At 41.9% G+C, this 17,083-nt stretch overlaps 1 protein-coding gene across 6 annotated transcripts in view; it reads left to right on the top strand.

The window, feature by feature from the left end:
* LOC117528121 (zinc finger protein 646-like) overlaps positions 1 to 17,083 on the top strand; it is a 137,126-nt gene that overhangs the window by 97,636 nt on the left and 22,407 nt on the right. For 4 of the 6 annotated variants that reach the window (XM_034190690.1, XM_034190691.1, XM_034190688.1 and 1 more), the window contains one exon: positions 7,676 to 7,681. The exons of the other annotated variants lie outside the window; for them this stretch is intronic. In XM_034190690.1, the coding sequence (XP_034046581.1) occupies positions 7,676 to 7,681 (6 nt within the window). The remainder of the gene's footprint in view (positions 1 to 7,675; positions 7,682 to 17,083) is intronic. 6 annotated transcript variants of the gene reach the window in all.

The raw sequence follows: 17,083 nt of genomic DNA, 5'->3' as shown, positions 1-17,083 counted from the left end.
GGATCGTGTAAAAAAACATTGCAACAATTTTTGATACATTAAGTTGTAAACAATTTTCCTCAAGCCATGTTGTAACATCAGCCATGGACTGTGTTAATTTGTCACAGACCTGCTGTACATTATTTCCATGTACATAAAGAACAGAATCATCAGCATACATTTGAGTGAACAAATTTGGGCAGACCAACGGGAGATTATTTATATATAATGAAAATAATAGTGGCCCTAAAATTGAGCCCTGGGGCACTCCTGTATTAAGGCAGAGAGAAGGTGAGTGATAATTACCAATTCTTACAGATTGTGACCTATTTGACAGATACGACTCAGCCCATTTTAACGTCCCAGGAGAAAAATTTAATCGTTGCAGTTTCATCAATAAAATATCATGGTTCACGGTGTCAAAGGCCTTTTTGAAATCAAGAAATATAGCTCCAACAACCCCACCTTTATCAAGTAATGATTTTATGTTTTCGGTGAGAAAGCAAGTTGCCATTTCTGTGGAGTGTCTAGCTCTAAAGCCAAACTGCATCGGATGAAGGTTGAATGATGAGGTGTTGAGTCATTTGTTCAGCTACAATTTTCTCCAAGACCTTTGACACCGTAGACAAAATATTAATTGGATGATAATTTTGAACTGAAAACTTATCACCAGATTTGAACACTGGGATTACAGCAGCAGACTTCCATATTTTAGGAAACAGAGCCTGTACAAATGATTGATTAATAATGGTTGCAATTGGGTTAATTAAAAATGCCAAGTCTTTTAGCATTAGAGCATCCATACCAAAACTATCTTTTGTTCTTGAAGATTTTAGGGTAGAGATCATTTGTGACACCTGAGTTTCTGAGACACACTTAAAAGTGAAAGTTGGCTCCACGGTTACAACTGGAGAGGGGGAAACCCTTGGGCTATAGATTTGACTGAATCTATGAAAAAAGTATTGAAGGCGACAGCAACCTCTTGTACATTACACGTGATCCTGTCTTGAATTTTTACTTCTAATTGGGGATTAGCTTTTGTTTTCTTTCCTGTTAGTTTGTTTAATTGATCCCACAGTGTTTTAGTATTGCCATTTGATTTTTCAATTAAAGTTAAGAAAAAGCTTGCTTTAGCTTTTCTTATACTTTTGACAATTTTATTTCTGAGTCACAAACATCTTTCTTGCAGTTGCTGTCTTTGTTTTAACTGCATGTTTTAGAGCCATATCTCTTTCCTTCATTAGATTGATTATTTCTCAAGTAATCCATGCAACTGAATTTTTATTCCTTTTGTTTTTCATACTTACACTAAATTTCTTAATTCTATCTTCAAGTTTTGTTGTAAAGATTTCACTATTAGTTTGACAATCGTCTGAGTTTACTTCATTCCAACTGATTTGTTCTACAGCTATTTTAAAGTTGTTCATCTGACTTGGGAATTCCAACAAAAACATTAGATTTGCAGTTTGAGTTGAATCTTCGCTTTGTGAGTTTCCTGGAAACGAGTGTCAAGTTATGGTCAGAAAGACCAGTTAACATGTTGAAAAATTTTGATATTCTCTCTGGTTTATTGCTGAAAATTAAGTCAATTTGGGTTTTACTTGATGCAGTGATTCTTGTTGGCCCATTAATTAGTTGTTGCAAATCAAATTTATCTGCAATTCTTTTAAGATTCTTCCTAATTTTTTGATTAGTCCAATCCAGATTTAGATCTCCCATTATAATTATTTCATTCTTATTATTGCATTCCTTTAAAAGCTTCTCAAATTTATCATAAAAAGTTACATCTGACGAAGGAGGACGGTAGACCACAATAACAGAATAACTCATTTGTGGTGATAAAATAATGTCAACACCAAGACACTCCAAATCTGTTTCGCTTAACCATTCCATTTCACGGCATTGTATGTTGTCTTTAATATAAATCATTACACCCCCACCTTTCCTATTTTCTCTGTCTTTTCTGTATATATTGTATCCATTGACATTAAGTGCTGCTGACGGTGAATATTTATTCAGCCATGTCTCTGACAAACACAGGAAGTCCAGATTAGAATTTTCTAAAAGGTGGTGTATTTGATCTACTTTGGACAAGACACTACGAATGTTTAGGTGACCACCTAACATCCCCTTAGGTTTAGATTTAGCATCCCAAATAATTTTAGCCTGATTGACTGTTTGAAAAAACGCCCACTTCCTTTTTTTCAATATACCCGGATTGATTATTTTCCTGTTTATATTCACATTTACATCGGTCTTGAGAACATTTTTACAAACAGTGAAATTTACCAGATCTCGTGGTTTAGCTGGATCAAAGTCCTGCAGACCTTCAGATGCGTCTTTAGTGCACAAGTCCACAGCCCCATGTGCAGTAAAGTCCACAGGGACCGCGACCAGAACACCAGCGCCAAACCAAGAGCTCCTGATCCACTTGGACGGGTTATCCGTACGCGTATATAGATCCTTATCCGCAGCGGTAATGTGTAATGTATATATGATAACAAGAACCTAACAATTTATAAATACATGAAGTAAATTAACAGAGACTTTGCTTAATTTATTTCCACCCTTGAATAATGTCAGCTACCTATTTTATAAATGCTACCCAGTCTAGGGCCCGTGGATCCCCACGGACAGCACGTCAGTGTATTATAGCGTTCTAATTTAGATATTGCTTGGATTTTCTTTTCATTGATTGATATTTATTATCTTTGTCTATTCCTTTTGATTGTGATTTGGGAATTATTTTTAGTTTCAGTTTTATTCATCATATACTCAATTCTGCAGTATAATGCACAGTGAAATGCTTAGTATTTGCATACCCAGCTATAAATTATAAAAGTACAACCAACATAAAGCAACCAGCCATAACGCACCACAGACTATCATGTATCCTTGGCAGAGCTCAAGTGAGGAGGGCTGAAGTCTCATTCAGCAGGCTGATAACCTGAGGAAAGAAGCTCCTCCTCACTCTCTCAGTATTGAATCAACTCCATGATGGCAGCAGGTGTCATTGGGGTTACATATAATACACACTTATGAAAGCTCACAATGCAATTTATTTTTTATTTATTTAACACCTTTATTTAACCAGCAGATACTCCTTTGTCAGTTTGTCGTAGCACCTGAACGCTGCACAAAACAGCATTTTCAGATCACTTTAACCCAAGTTTAAGTCAGCAAATCATCTATTTCTATTTAATCTAAAGCCTGATGACGCATAATAATGCTAAGCAAGACGGAGGCTGCTGGCAGCAGCTCACAGGCTGCATCCACCATCTGGTGGATTAAAGAGAAATCGATGAACCCACCACAGTCGTGTCGTCAGCAAACTTGACTGTGATGTTTGAGCCAGAGATGGCCACTCAGTCATGGGTGTAAAGGGTACACAGCTCAATATTAACTTAATATTAAGTTATTCTTTTAATAATAATCTATTAATGATTTGAAAACAGCTGCAAATAAATAATTTTGCATAAACAATGGCACCAACTATGACAAGAAATAAATATAAAATTTAAAATAAATAAATACCACCATTATTTAAAAAAAAAAAACTGATTTGTGCAGCCACCATAGACTGAACATTGCACTGAACTTTGTAAACACAGAACGAAGTATTCAAGTATTTAGCATTGTAAACAAACATGTAAATGATAATATGCAAATTTCTTCAGTACGTAATATACATAAGTAGTACTTATGGATATTAATGATCAATCTCAACCTCGCACATCTGTCCAGAACATGGTGGAGAGTCCAGCAGGTGCAGGGGAGCAAAGGGGAGAATTCAGTGCCTTTCAGTGCTGCGCATCCACGACAGGGAGAGGAACAGGTGAAAGTGCGCCCACACTTAATAGACGAGCAACTCCAGGCCACCTCGTTGACCCCCTGCGGGATACCTGGCCGTGTGGACAGATGCATAATCTTGTGTGAAAGTCTCCAAAATTAATTCTTATGAGGAAAAGAACAGACTCCTGTCCTTGGGCTGACAGGAGTCCCGCAGGGCGGGGTCAGGCTCTTTTGGAGGTGAGCTCACTGCACTGGCTGATGGAGGAAACTGTGAGCTGGAGACAGGGGCTCTGCAGGCACAGCACAACACAAGGCAGCATACGGTAAGAACAGTGACGTGCAGTGAGGTTGATGACTGGTGAGGCACTGACTTCATCACAGTCAGATTTACAAATGTAAATGTTCACCATTTGATTGGAAGAAGTTGTTTAAAATCTCATATCAGCATTCTTTACACATACAAACTGTAGCACACAAAAAAGCACATTTATTAATAATAATAATAATAATAATAATAAACATTAAGGGCCCCTTCACACAGTACAAATCAGGGCGAATCACAGCAGAACAACTTGTATGAGCGAACCACGAAAAGATCGAGCTGACGGGCAGGCTCTATGTTTTCCTGCTGCGACCGTCAACACAGTGTGAGCACCTGGAGCATGTGTAACCACATTGCACAGCTGCTGTGAAAAAAAAAATACATACCACCCACGGGATTCGAACCTGCAGTTTACAAAAGCTCTGATTGCCACCCAGAAACTTTACCAGTGCACTACCATCGCTGTCCTGTAAATGATGTGTAAAAATGCCTGAAACAACAAGGACATGGACGAGGTGCATTGTGTGCGGCCGCTGCAGCCCGGCGCAATGGCAAAAGATGAACATCTTTCTCCACATGAGGACAGCAGGCAGAGACACGCACCTCACGGAGGAATGTTGTAAGTTCATGTCCTTCAAAACACAGTACGTGTTCTCCAGTTGGGACGTCCAGGAGCAGAGATCACAACAGCAGCGGCTGTGAGCGGACCAACCCCACCCCCCGTCCGTCCGTTCAGCGCCTATACCAATGTGTCTCTGTGTTATGTGGTCATTCATTGTTCTTATTTGTTATGTAATTGCGTATGTAGGTATTGTCGTAATTACCTATATAACTGTCCTGGCGGTGGTTTCTGTGTTTGTATTGTGTGCACTGAACCGTCATCCAGTTGTCAGTGTGCTGCAATCAGCTAACAGGCATCTCCCCATGCTGTGTGCGCTCAGACCTGGCTGTCCGGCCCCCATGTGATCAGATCTGTACATACATGCGATTTTTGCAAGTTCCCCCCGACACACACTACATGTGTTGGAGGGAGTGGTGGGGGGAGGGGAGACGCGCACACGTGCGAGACACATGCACCATGTCTGTTGCTTTTTTCAGCTTCACAGTCATGGGGGTACTTAGACAAATTTCACATCCAGCTCGAAAGTGATCATCTGCTGACTGTTTTTGTGTTATCAGTGTAAATGGCCACATATTTTCTAAGTGCCAAGCAAACTGTTAGATGTTCATATGTATCACCAGGAATTTGGCCGACACCTGCTACGAAAGGATTTGAATGGGCTGTCACAGGGCACATTCTGTCTTTCAGCCACTGGTGTGCGGAAATAGTTGTAACAACAGGTGTACGAGGCGTTGGAGGCAGCTACAATTTTACACATATTGCATACGATTCCTGCTTCATGCGCAATACATGCGCAGTTTGACCACATTCATACTATGTGTGAAGGGACTGTTATGGTTTAGCTTTACTTATAAATGAAGTCCATGTGCCGCTCCTTCTGAACAAAAGCATCAATGACTTGCTTGTTGAAGTTTTCCTTATCTTCCTTCAGTTTTAAAAGTCTCTCTGTCTAAGTGGAGATCACTGCCGGGGAAGAAACTCATCCTTCATCAGTCCTGTTCTGACTGTCTGTTTGGAGCCTTTTCTGGCTTTGAATATGAGTGGTCGACCGCTTGTGTTTGATGAGACGTCTTTGCAAATTCTTCAGGTCACAAAATCCCATCTGAGTCCAGATGTTGTTGAGAAAAGGAGGCAGAAACTTAGAGACTTAACGTGTGTCCCTCTCCGTTTGAAAAGAGAGCAGCTATTCTGTTGTCTGAAGAAAACCTTTAGCTATGACAAGCTTCAAGCATCGAGTTACATTTTACTGACATGGGCGTGAAAAAATCTCAGGAAACCAATTTTTTAGATATCTGTTTCATTTTTGTGGCATAATTAGCAGAAAGTAGTTGGCTTTTGATCTATAACCTTTCTGTAGTCATGAAAATATGTTGTTACTAAAAAAGTACTGATATGAGGTCTATTAGAAAAGTATCCAACCTTTTTGTTTTTTGCAACAACTTTATGGATTTGAATCATGTGTGCTTGCATCAACCAAGCTTGAACCTTCGTGCGCATGTGTGAGTTTTTTCACGCCTGTCGGTTGCGTCATTCGCCTGTGAGCAGGCTTTGAGTGAGCAGTGGTCCACCCCCCTCGTCGGATTTTCATTGCGAGGAAAATGTCTGAACGATTTGGAGCTTTGCTGCATCAAATTTTTCCAGAAACTGTGAGAGACAGCCAGGGAGAATGATTTTCAAGATGGCGCCTGTGACTGGCGTGGCCGTCGCTCGGCTCCTGTTGTGTTGGTTACTAATGGCCACTTTTACAACATATGTTATTTTAGCAGCCCAACTAGCAGATGGAGGTGTCTTGGCTTTACGGACTTACGATCGGGACTCTTTGTTTCATATCAAGGAGACAATGGAGAGCCTATTTGCTACACGAGACAGGCGTTTCCTCCGCCCCTATCGGCTCCGACTCACCTGATTATCCGCTGCTGTTGAGGGCGCCGTGTAAGATCTGCAGGAGACTGAGGAAAAAAGGCTTTTTGGATAAGAGGAGAAGAGGCTCGCGGGCTGGTGTCCAGGTGAAGAGAAAGCGTGCAGCGGCGCGTTTGGGCGCCGGTGGCCGAGGACGGGCTCGCTTCCTCTACCACATTCCTCTCTTTGATGTGTGCGATGCATCGACACCTGTTCGGTTAGATAAGGGTGTTCTAGACTTTTCTCAGCACTGGTATCCTGGTGGCGTAGTTCCATCGCTACTGTGCACTTCTGTGTTTACGCCTCCGCCTGCACGGATCAGCTGGAGTCCATGTGACTGCTGTCTTCGTCCTATCCCATTGCGAGCCTCAGACAGCGCCTACGTGACGTCGTCCACCTTGCGCCTTGGTTTATTGAACGTGTGTTCAATCGCCAATAAATCATTTTCCCTGAATGATCTTATATCAACGGAAATGTTGGACTTAATGTGCCTTTCGGAGACTTGGCAGAGAGAAGAGGAATTTCTTCATTTAAATGAGCTCTGCTCTGCTGGGTTCTGTGTCCTTGGGAAGCCCCGCCCCTGTCGCCGTGGTGGGGGCCTTGCCATCGTTTATAAAGAGGATTGTGTGTGTAAAGGGGTACAGTCACAGGATTTTCCCTCCTTTGAATCACAGTTGGTCAAGGTGGGTTTCTCAAACCCATTTTTCTGTGTGTTGGTTTATCGCCCCCCAGGCCCTGCTACTGCCTTTCTTAAGGATTTTAGTGACTTTTTATCCTCTATTATAATGTTGGAATCTGTTTTAATTCTTGGAGATTTTAACCTTCATGTTGACGACAAGTTATCTTGCTCTGCTATGGAGCTTTTATCGTTGACTGAAGCTTTTAATTTTGTGCAACATGTTTCTGAGCCCACTTACCAAAAGGGTCACATTTTAGATTTAGTTTTTACACTTGGCCTAGACATTTTAAATATGTCTATAAAAGATGTCCACTTGAGCGACCATAGTCTTGTTTTGTTTGACCTGCATTTCAGCTCTGATCAGAAGCCATTAGAAGTTAAGTCTCGGAGGCGTATCATCACTGCTGATACTGCAGAAAGATTTTTTTCTATGTTTAATCCTTGTTTGTTCACTGATTTTCTTGATGTGGATAATTTTATCCAGTGTTTTAACCATCACTGTGATACTATTCTTGATCAGTTGGCTCCTGTTAAATACGTGTCTTTACAGAAAAATGAGTGCCCTTGGATAAATGAAGAGCTCTTAAGTCTTAAGAGACTGTGTCGAAGGACTGAACGCCTGTGGAAATCCTCTAAACTTGAGGTTCACAGGCTTCATCTCAGGGAGCTGGTTTTATCATATAACAAAATGGCAGAGTGCCCGTTCTGTCTACATACGTCAGCTGGTGTCTGTGAATAAGAAGAATCCCAGAGTGTTGTTTGATACAATCAACTCTCTTGTATGTCCTGCTGCTTCAGTTACTCCTGTGTTTTCTGAAGCTGACAGCAATGCTTTTTTGAGTTTTTTCACTGACAAAATCAAGTTGATTAAGGATAAAATTCCACCCTCCCTGTGTGGTACTTCTACTGTTATTGAGCCTGTTCCCAGCAGTTGGTCTTCATTTAGGGCTGTGACACTTGCTGATATTTCGGCATTGGTGAGCAAGATGAAACCTTCCTCTTGCTCATTGGACATCCTTCCCTACAGGCTCTTTATTAAAGTATTTGAGGTAATTGGTCCGTGCGTTACTAGAATGGTAAATCTTTCTTTGTCCACCGGTGTGTTTCCCAGTGCTTTTAAGCATACCATAGTGTTGCCTCTACTGAAAAAACCAGGTTTAAACCAAATGGAGCTAAGTAGTTTTAGACCTATTTCTAAACTCCCATTCCTGTCTAAGATCCTCGAGAGGGTGGTTTCAGACCAACTGACACATTCATGACAGGTTTTAGTCCGGTTTTCATAGACAACACTCTACGGAAACGGCTCTTTTGAAAGTGTCCAGCGACATTATGATGTCTGCTGATGCTGGGAAATCCACCGTGTTGGTTCTTTTGGATTTGTCCTCTGCCTTTGATACTGTTGACCACCAGGTCCTGCTGAATAGATTGAGGGATCATGTCAGACTGTCGGGGTCAGTTCTTCGGTGGTTTTTTCATATCTGTCTGGGCGTAGCTTTAGCGTTTTTGCTAACCAGATAAGGTCAGAGTCTGCGGACCTGTTATGTGGAGTCCCTCAGGGTTCTGTATTGGGCCCCATTTTGTTTTTATTGTACTTGATCCCTTTAGGTAGGGTCATTCAAAAATTTACTGATGTCTCTTACCAGTTATTTGCGGATGACATCCAGCTTTACTGCTCCTTTAAGCCATCTGAGATTAAGAGGCTTGATTCACTCCTCCATTGTTTGGCGGAAATTAAACAATGGCTAACGAATAACTTTCTTCAGCTTAACGCAGACAAAACAGAGACATTGGTTATTGTCCCTGATGCCCATATTCCAGGTATGCAGCAGTACTTGGGAGACCTGGGCCAGTCTGCTAAATCACGTCTTCGAAACCTGGGTGTCATTTTTGACAAAGACATGTCGTTGGTACAGCATTGTAAACAGCTGACGAGGAATTGCTTCTTTCAATTAAGAAACATCTCTAAGCTCAGGAAAATGGTGTCTCGAAATGATTTAGAGCTTATTATTCATGCTTTGTGTCAACACGTTTAGACTATTGTAACAGTTTGTTTTCATGTCTAAACAAGAAGGAGTTGCGTCGACTGCAGTTGGTACAGAACTCTGCAGCAAGAATTCTGACACAAGCTAACAGAAGGACTCATATTTCCCCAATTTTAAAGGAGCTTCATTGGCTGCCAGTGTCCTTCAGGATCAATTTTAAAATTTTGGTTTTAACTTTGAGAGCTCTACATGGCCAGGCGCCTCCCTATATCTGTGACCTTATGCCCCTGCCAGGGCTTTGAGGTCTGTGGACCAAAATCTGTTGATGGTTCCTCGCACCCATTTTGCAACCAGAGGAGAGCGATCCTTCCAGGCTGTTGCTCCCAGGCTTTGGAATGGTCTCCCGCTCTCTCTGCGCTCACTGGACTCTGTCGATACTTTTAAAAGCCAACTTAAGACTTTCTTTTTTACTCAAGCGTTTGCTTAGCTTTTGGGCTGCTCTGTTATCCTATGTTATGTTTTATGTTTTTATGTCTCGGCCATTGTCTGATGTTTTGTGTGGTGTACTGTGCTTTTATGTTGTGAAGCACATTGTGGCTCTTGTCTGTGAAAGGTGCTATATAAATAAAATTTACTTACTTACTTACCAGGTGGAAACCAATCATAAGATTCAGACGGCTTTCAGGGACGATTCTATGAGGATCACACAGATTAAGGAGTGTTACAACCAGTTTAAAGATGGCGCACAATGGCTGACGGCGCGATCGGCAATCGACAGGCTGAAACGATCAGATCATTTCCAAACTGAACGCTGTGTTGATCCGGGACATCGTCTGACGCGCGAATTCCTCCGCACGTCTGTCTCAATGTGCCGAAAAAGTGCTGATGTCCACCTCTTCTGCCATTTCTCTGTTAGTCAGATGATATCCCGGATCAACACAGCGTTCAGTTTGGAAATGAATGGCACATTCCACTGTTACAGGAGTTTTTGTCATAAAAAGACGTGCGGAGAAATTTGCGCGTTGGGACGGAGCCGCATGGCACAGAACAAAAAGCAGCGCTGTGATGAAGCCTCACAGGACATGTTGTGGCATGTCCAGCTCGTCCACAATTTCTCAGATAGTCACACAACTGAAAAGCCACCGAAAGCCGTCTGAATCTTCCGAATGGTGCAAGACCTGGGCATGTTACAACATGTCCTGTGAGACCAACACGGAGGTGCTTTTGTCCCGCGCCATTATCGGCTCCGTGGCGAATTCCTCCGCTCCTCTTTCCATGACAAAAACTCCTGTAACAGTGGAATGTGCTGAAAAAGTGCTATGTCCACATCTTCTGCCATTTCTCTGGTAGTCAGGCGATGTCCCGGATCAACACAGCGTTCAGTTTGGAAATGATCTGGTCGTTTCAGCCTGTCGATCACCGCTTGGAGCGCGGCGTGCCCTCAGTCATTGTGCGCCGTCTTTAAACTGGTTGTAACACTCCTTAATCTGTGTGATCCCCATAGAATCGTCCCTGAAAGCCGTCTGAATCTTCCGAATGGTTTCCACCTGGCTGTCTCTCACAGTTTCTGGAAAAATTTGATGCAGCAAAGCTCCAAATCGTTCAGACATTTTCCTCGCAATGAAAATCCGACAAGGGGGGAGGACCAGTGCTCACTCAAAGCCTGCTCACAGGCGAATGACGCAACCGACAGGCGTGAAAAAACTCATGCATGCGCACGAAAGTTCAAGCTTGGCTGATGCAAACACACATGATTCAAATCCATAAAGTTGTTGCAAAAAATTAAAAGGTCGAATACTTTTCTAACACACCTCGTATATGGTGAAAATCGCATAAAATTGCTGTGTTTTTGTTTTTGTTTTGTTTTTTTGGAGTCAAAACCTTCAGACAGTTATACATTTTCTATTTACAGGGTTCTAGCTAGGATAAAATTTTAGTGTAGTGGTAACGTGGAGGGAGTGAAGCGACCGGGGGTTCCGGAAAAGGGGAACCTTTTGAAAATTCAAGCTACAAATTGGCCATTCTAGGGGTACCCAACGGGGAAAAGCCAGGTATGACAGCCCAAGTCCTTTCATCATGTCCAGAAGGCTGGGGAAGTTTGTTGAGTGGGCAATCTCATTCTGGGTTAGCCAGTACATCCTTGATCTCTGGGCATAAACAGAAATAACATCTGTTAGTTTTTGTCAAAAGCATTTCCTTTCAGACATTATTATTGGCATGAATGTCTTTCCATACCTATGAGCTCTACAGCTCGCTGCACGTCAGGTTCATAAAGAATGCAGGACGTCTCATTTTGGGAGGAAAAAACCTTTTAGTCGATTGTAGTTTCTTGTCTGTATTGCAGCGTTTGTAAGAGGTGTCATTTTATTTAAAGCGGCGATTCGTTTTGAAGTTATTAATTCCGAGCAGACTCTGTCTCAGTAGAGAGCCGCGCAGTGTTTGGAGCTGTGACAACGGAACGGAGGACGATCCTCGTATCTCGACTGCAACAAGACAAGAGTCCCAGTTGTGACTTTAATCCACACAAAAGTGAGTCATGATATTTTAATGGCTTTCAGAGGGGTTAAGAAGCGGAGTTACTGCTTCTGAAGAGCAGCGAATCAAAGAGCCACGAGCCATTGAATTGAAGCATTGCTTCGATTCACACTTCAAACTGGAGTCGCCCTGCAGAAACGGTTGATTACAGACGCTGTATTGAAAATTGTAACAGTCCAAAATTATAGCGTAACGGACCGTAATGCAAGATTGCGCTAGCTAGACCCCTGTATTTATATAGGCACCCAAAAAGTTTGCATGGAACTCACAAATTTCAAAACTCCAGTTTTTAGGTATTCCATTACAATTTGTCTAAGAAAATCTTTGCCAAATGACAAACAAGGAAAGTTGAAAATCACAACAAAATTTAGACATTGGAGCCAAAAGTGGAACTTCTAATACTTGTCTACTCCAAATTATTCATGGTAAAATTTTGATATTTCATGCATTTTTATCTATTGATAAATACAGCATGCTTATGTCACAAAGTAGACAGCCAGCCATATCAGAAGTTGAATGCGTGAAAAAATACTGCCCTGTGTTTAAAAAAAAAAAAAAAATCTCAAAAGATTTTCATGCAAGCTCAATGAAAAACATGGTGTATGTCATGAGAGTTTAGATCTATTTCTGAAACAGATATATCTATCACCAGGAATGATGTTCCTGCTCACTACAGAAAAAACACACTGCTCAGGTCAACCAGTGGTACTGTCATTGTGCAGTGGAAATGGAAATGGAACCTTCAGCAGGATTAGGTCTTCAAATGTTGATCTCCTAGCTGAGAATAGAGTTGATGCAAGCAGGGCTTCTCGCATACCTCTACCATATGGCACTGTCTGAGCTGAGACAGGACTAAAATGTTAAGAATATTGTAGAGTTTCAAGAAAACAAGTTCATACGAGGTCTGTCAATAAAGTATAGGTCCTTTTTATTGTTTTCAAAAACTATATGGATTTCATTCATATGTTTTTACGTCAGACATGCTTGAACCCTCGTGCGCATGCATGAGTTTTTCCACGCCTGTCGGTGACGTCATTCGCCTTTGAGCACTCCTTGTGGGAGGAGTCGTCCAGCCCCTCGTCGGAATTCCTTTGTCTGAGAAGTTGCTGAGAGACTGGCACTTTGTCTGATCAAAATCTTTTCTAAACCTGTGAGACACATCGAAGTGGACACGGTTCGAAAAATTAAGCTGGTTTTTGGTGAAAATTTTAACGGCTGATGAGAGATTTTGAGGTGATACTGTCGCTTTAAGGACTTCCCACGGTGTGAGACATCGTGCAGCGCTCCCAGGCGCCATCGTCAGCCTGTTTCAAGCTGAAAACCTCCACATTTCAGGCTCTATTGATCCAGGACATCGTGAGAGAACAGAGAAGTTTCAGAAGAAGTCGGTTTCAGCATTTTATCTGGATATTCCACTGTTAAAGATTTTTTTAATGAAAGACGTGCGGACGGATTGCAGCGTCGGCTCGCAGCCGCTGCGACGCTCCGCTACAGGAAAAACACCTCCGTTGGAAGCCTTAAGGACAAGTTGGAACATGTCCAGCTGTTAAACAATTTCTCATATACTCACTCCACTGAAAGCCATCAAAAACCGCCTGGATTTTACAAATGGTTATCAACATGGAGGTGTTTTCCAGCTGCGTCCCGACGCGCGGACCCGTCCACACGTCTTTCATTAAAAAATCTCCTTTAACAGTGGAATATCCGGATAAAATGCTGAAACCGACTTCTTGTGAAACTTCTCTGTTCTCTCACGACGTCCTGGATCAATAGAGCCTGAAATGTGGAGGTTTTCAGCTTGAAACAGGCTGACTACGGCGCCTGAGAGCGCAGCGCGACGTCTCGCACCGTGGGAAGTCCTTAAAGCGACAGTATCACCTCAAAATCTCTCATCAGCCGTTAAAATTTTCACAGAAAACCAGCTTAATTTTTCGAATCGTGTCCACTTCGATGTGTCTCACAGGTTTAGAAAAAATTTTGATCAAACAAAGCGCCAGTCTCTCAGCAACTTCTCAGACAAAGGCATTCCGACGAGGGGCTGGATGACTCCTCCCACAAGGAGTGCTCACAGGCGAATGACATCACCGACAGGCGTGGAAAAAACTCACGCATGCGCACGAGGGTTCAGCATGTCTGACGTAAAAACATATGAATGAAATCCATATAGTTTTTGAAAAAAATAAAAAGGACCTATACTTTATTGACAGACCTCGTATGTTTTGATGAATTTAGTTTAAGCAGCCTATGGTGAGACCACTGTCTCATAGGTCTATAAAACCTAGTTACTACCAAGGTTAGATATAGCTTCAGTTACATTCACATAACTTTTTTTTGGATAAAGATTTTGTAGTAATTCTTTTGATTATATATTGATACGTTTTTTGTTCAGCTAGAAACAGTATTTTTATTGTGTTATAAGAAAGTTTATTTTTTGGCTTTTGTGTCAGTAAAATGTAACTCAGTACTTGAACCATGACCTATAGTGTCGGTCGTCCTTTAATTATTACCTCCTGCTTCAACTGTAAGTGCAGTTTCGAAAATGGTTTCAGTTTGGATATGAAGTCCTCCATTCTGAAAGTAAAGTCCAGGCGAGAGGAAAAAATAAATGAACGGCTGCTCTTGTAGTTTACTGTCACTTCATCTGCAGCTGAGGAGTTGCTGCAATAAGAATCCCTGGGATCACTAGCGCCCCCTAACATGAGGCAAGAGAACTGTGTGCCTCACCTGGTGCCTTTTTGCAGCTGTTTTTTGATCACTCAGCACACAAAACACGTTACGCACACACATACAACTGTTGACAAAAAACACTGTACATTATGTACATCAGCTAAACTCTGGAATTTAAGTTCATACAACCAAAGTGTTTGACCATTTTAATGGAGACATACAGAGAGACAGTGAGACAGTCTGACTGCACAGCGTGCCAACAGTTAGTCCAGTGATTGAACAGTCCAAGGTGAGGCTCGGCTGGCTGCTGCCTCAGCGCATGTCTCTGCTCAGTATTTGAACGGCAAATGTGAAAATTCACCGATTTTGAATAAAAAATAATCTAAAACTGGTGAAGTTAAAAGGAAAATAACTTTATAGGACAAATCACTGGACAAATATAACCATTTAATTAACTTTTTTCATTTTACATTTTTTTCCTTCCATGATGGCCTCACCTGAACGCACGTCACTGGGTAAGAAAGGTGAGGAAGGAAGGGAGGGAGGGGGTGAGGATGATGAGAACAGCTGTGACTGGCTGGCGCACTCAGCCAGCTGTGACCCCCCCCCCCCCCCCCCCCCCCCCCCCCCGAGGAAATACCAGCCACACTTTGCACCAGATTTTCTGGACTTCCCCGCGATCCTCAGCCGCTGGTTACCGCCTGGCTGCTGCAGTTCTCAGTGTGCCCTCCTGACATAATACCAGCCAAAACACAGCGCGATGACACCACCTCCAAAATGTTTGAACGGGGGGTAAAATGCAATCCAGTCTTCTTATTTATTGTTTTGAAACATCAAAAGTTAAAGCAGTTTCCCTTAACGTAGGGGAAAAACACAAAAGTGTGTTTGGTTTGTGCAAAAAAAAGAGAGAGAGGGAGAGAAAGAAGTCTGAGGTAGAAGAGGCACAGAGATCACTACTTTGTGAAGAATAAAGGTTAAACAGGCGCACTGGAAAATGTGTTTACCCCAAATCACACTGACAGCTCGAGTCCAGATTAAAAAAAAAAAAAAATCCTGTGCTGCTTCTCTGTTTCATTCATAGGAGCGAACGGAGACAGGCACACGTTTTTATCCACTTCTCTGAAGAAGATATGGGCTTGTGTGGCTGTGACTGGACAAATTGTGCACAGTGCAAATTCTGCATTTTGCATCACTGCTCTTAGCTTCATAGTGGAGTCAAGCAGAGAAGGATTTTCTTTCACCAAAACATCAAATCCAGGCTGCATCTCAGATGTACCTTCTGGAAATTTGTAGCTAAACTTTCAGGTCTTCTTTTTAAGAAAATCCTCCTCTGTACCACTTCATCATGAAGATGGATAACTGGTGATACAAAATGCAAAGCTTGCACTGTGCACAATTTCTCCACTCACAGCCACGTAAGCCTGTAACTTCTCCCTGGTTGTCTGGCTTTCCTCACTCTTCTCCTTCTTCCACAGTGACTCAGTTTTTGAGAACTGTCTGCTCCACACAGATTTACCATAAAGTGTCATACTGTTTGTTTGTCTTTGTAATTGATGTAAATAAAGTCCAAAACATATTCAGTGGCAGCTTCACCATCAGAGAGCCTCGTCCACAACCACCACAAAAGACTCCAAGCTGTCAGTGATGTTAAAGGGGGAAACAGAGTATGAAGAACAGGGGGATGGAAACCTTTGATCAGGGTCATTTGGGTCGTTTCTGTTGTCATTATGATTTAAAAAGAGGAAACAAATTTGTTTGACAATAAATGGCTTCACACAACCATCAAGTATGAGGGGGAAAAAAAGTTTTGTGATCATTCATATTCTCTGAGAAAACGGCAAAAAAAAAAATTCTGCCAGAGCTACGTTTACATGGGCACTTTATTTCTGATCTGATTGAATTCTATCTGATTGGTGGATCAGATTGTCCTGTTTACATGAACGTGCCCTAAAGTGATCCGCTTGCTGTGCGTGTTTACATGCACCGTGATTACGATCCGATTCAGAAAGAGCAATCCCATAATGCTTTGCGTTGTGACGTCTGCCGTTTGTGACATACGCATGAGTTGTACCCGGAAGCCGCCCATATAAACAATGTTAGCCGGCGTTTTCTGGAGTAATTAAGATTACTGTTATTCTTTGCGTGTTTCTTTTGAAACTGGAGCATCAGAGGAACAGGCTTCTTCTTCAGGACTTGTTCAGAAAGAAACAAGCACAGCTGAATGTGTTTTTACGTGATGTAGCACGGTTTTTGTAAAGCTGTAAACACCGACGGATTAAACAGCTGATTTACGAGCCAAATGAAGCCTTGGAGATCAGACGGAGCTTTGAGGAAACATCATATCCCTCAAATAACTGACGGGACTCACAGACATGCAGGTAGGTCATTTCTGAACGTCTGTCATTTTCATTGACTCACAATCAATAACATCACAGCTACCACTTTTATGATTTCAGCTAACTTTTTTCTGGCTTTTAGGTAGACCCACTATGAAATCTCACAAAACTCATTTTAAACAATGAACTATTTCAAAATATGATAATAAATCAGTTTCATGAATAAATGAAACAAACCTTGTGTGTGAGGTCTTTTTACATTTCCTACTT

Source organism: Thalassophryne amazonica, chromosome 16 (assembly GCF_902500255.1).
Source record: "Thalassophryne amazonica chromosome 16, fThaAma1.1, whole genome shotgun sequence".
NCBI lineage: Eukaryota > Metazoa > Chordata > Actinopteri > Batrachoidiformes > Batrachoididae > Thalassophryne > Thalassophryne amazonica.
Note: the sequence above shows the minus strand (reverse complement) of the source record. Positions and strands in the feature narration are given on the sequence as shown.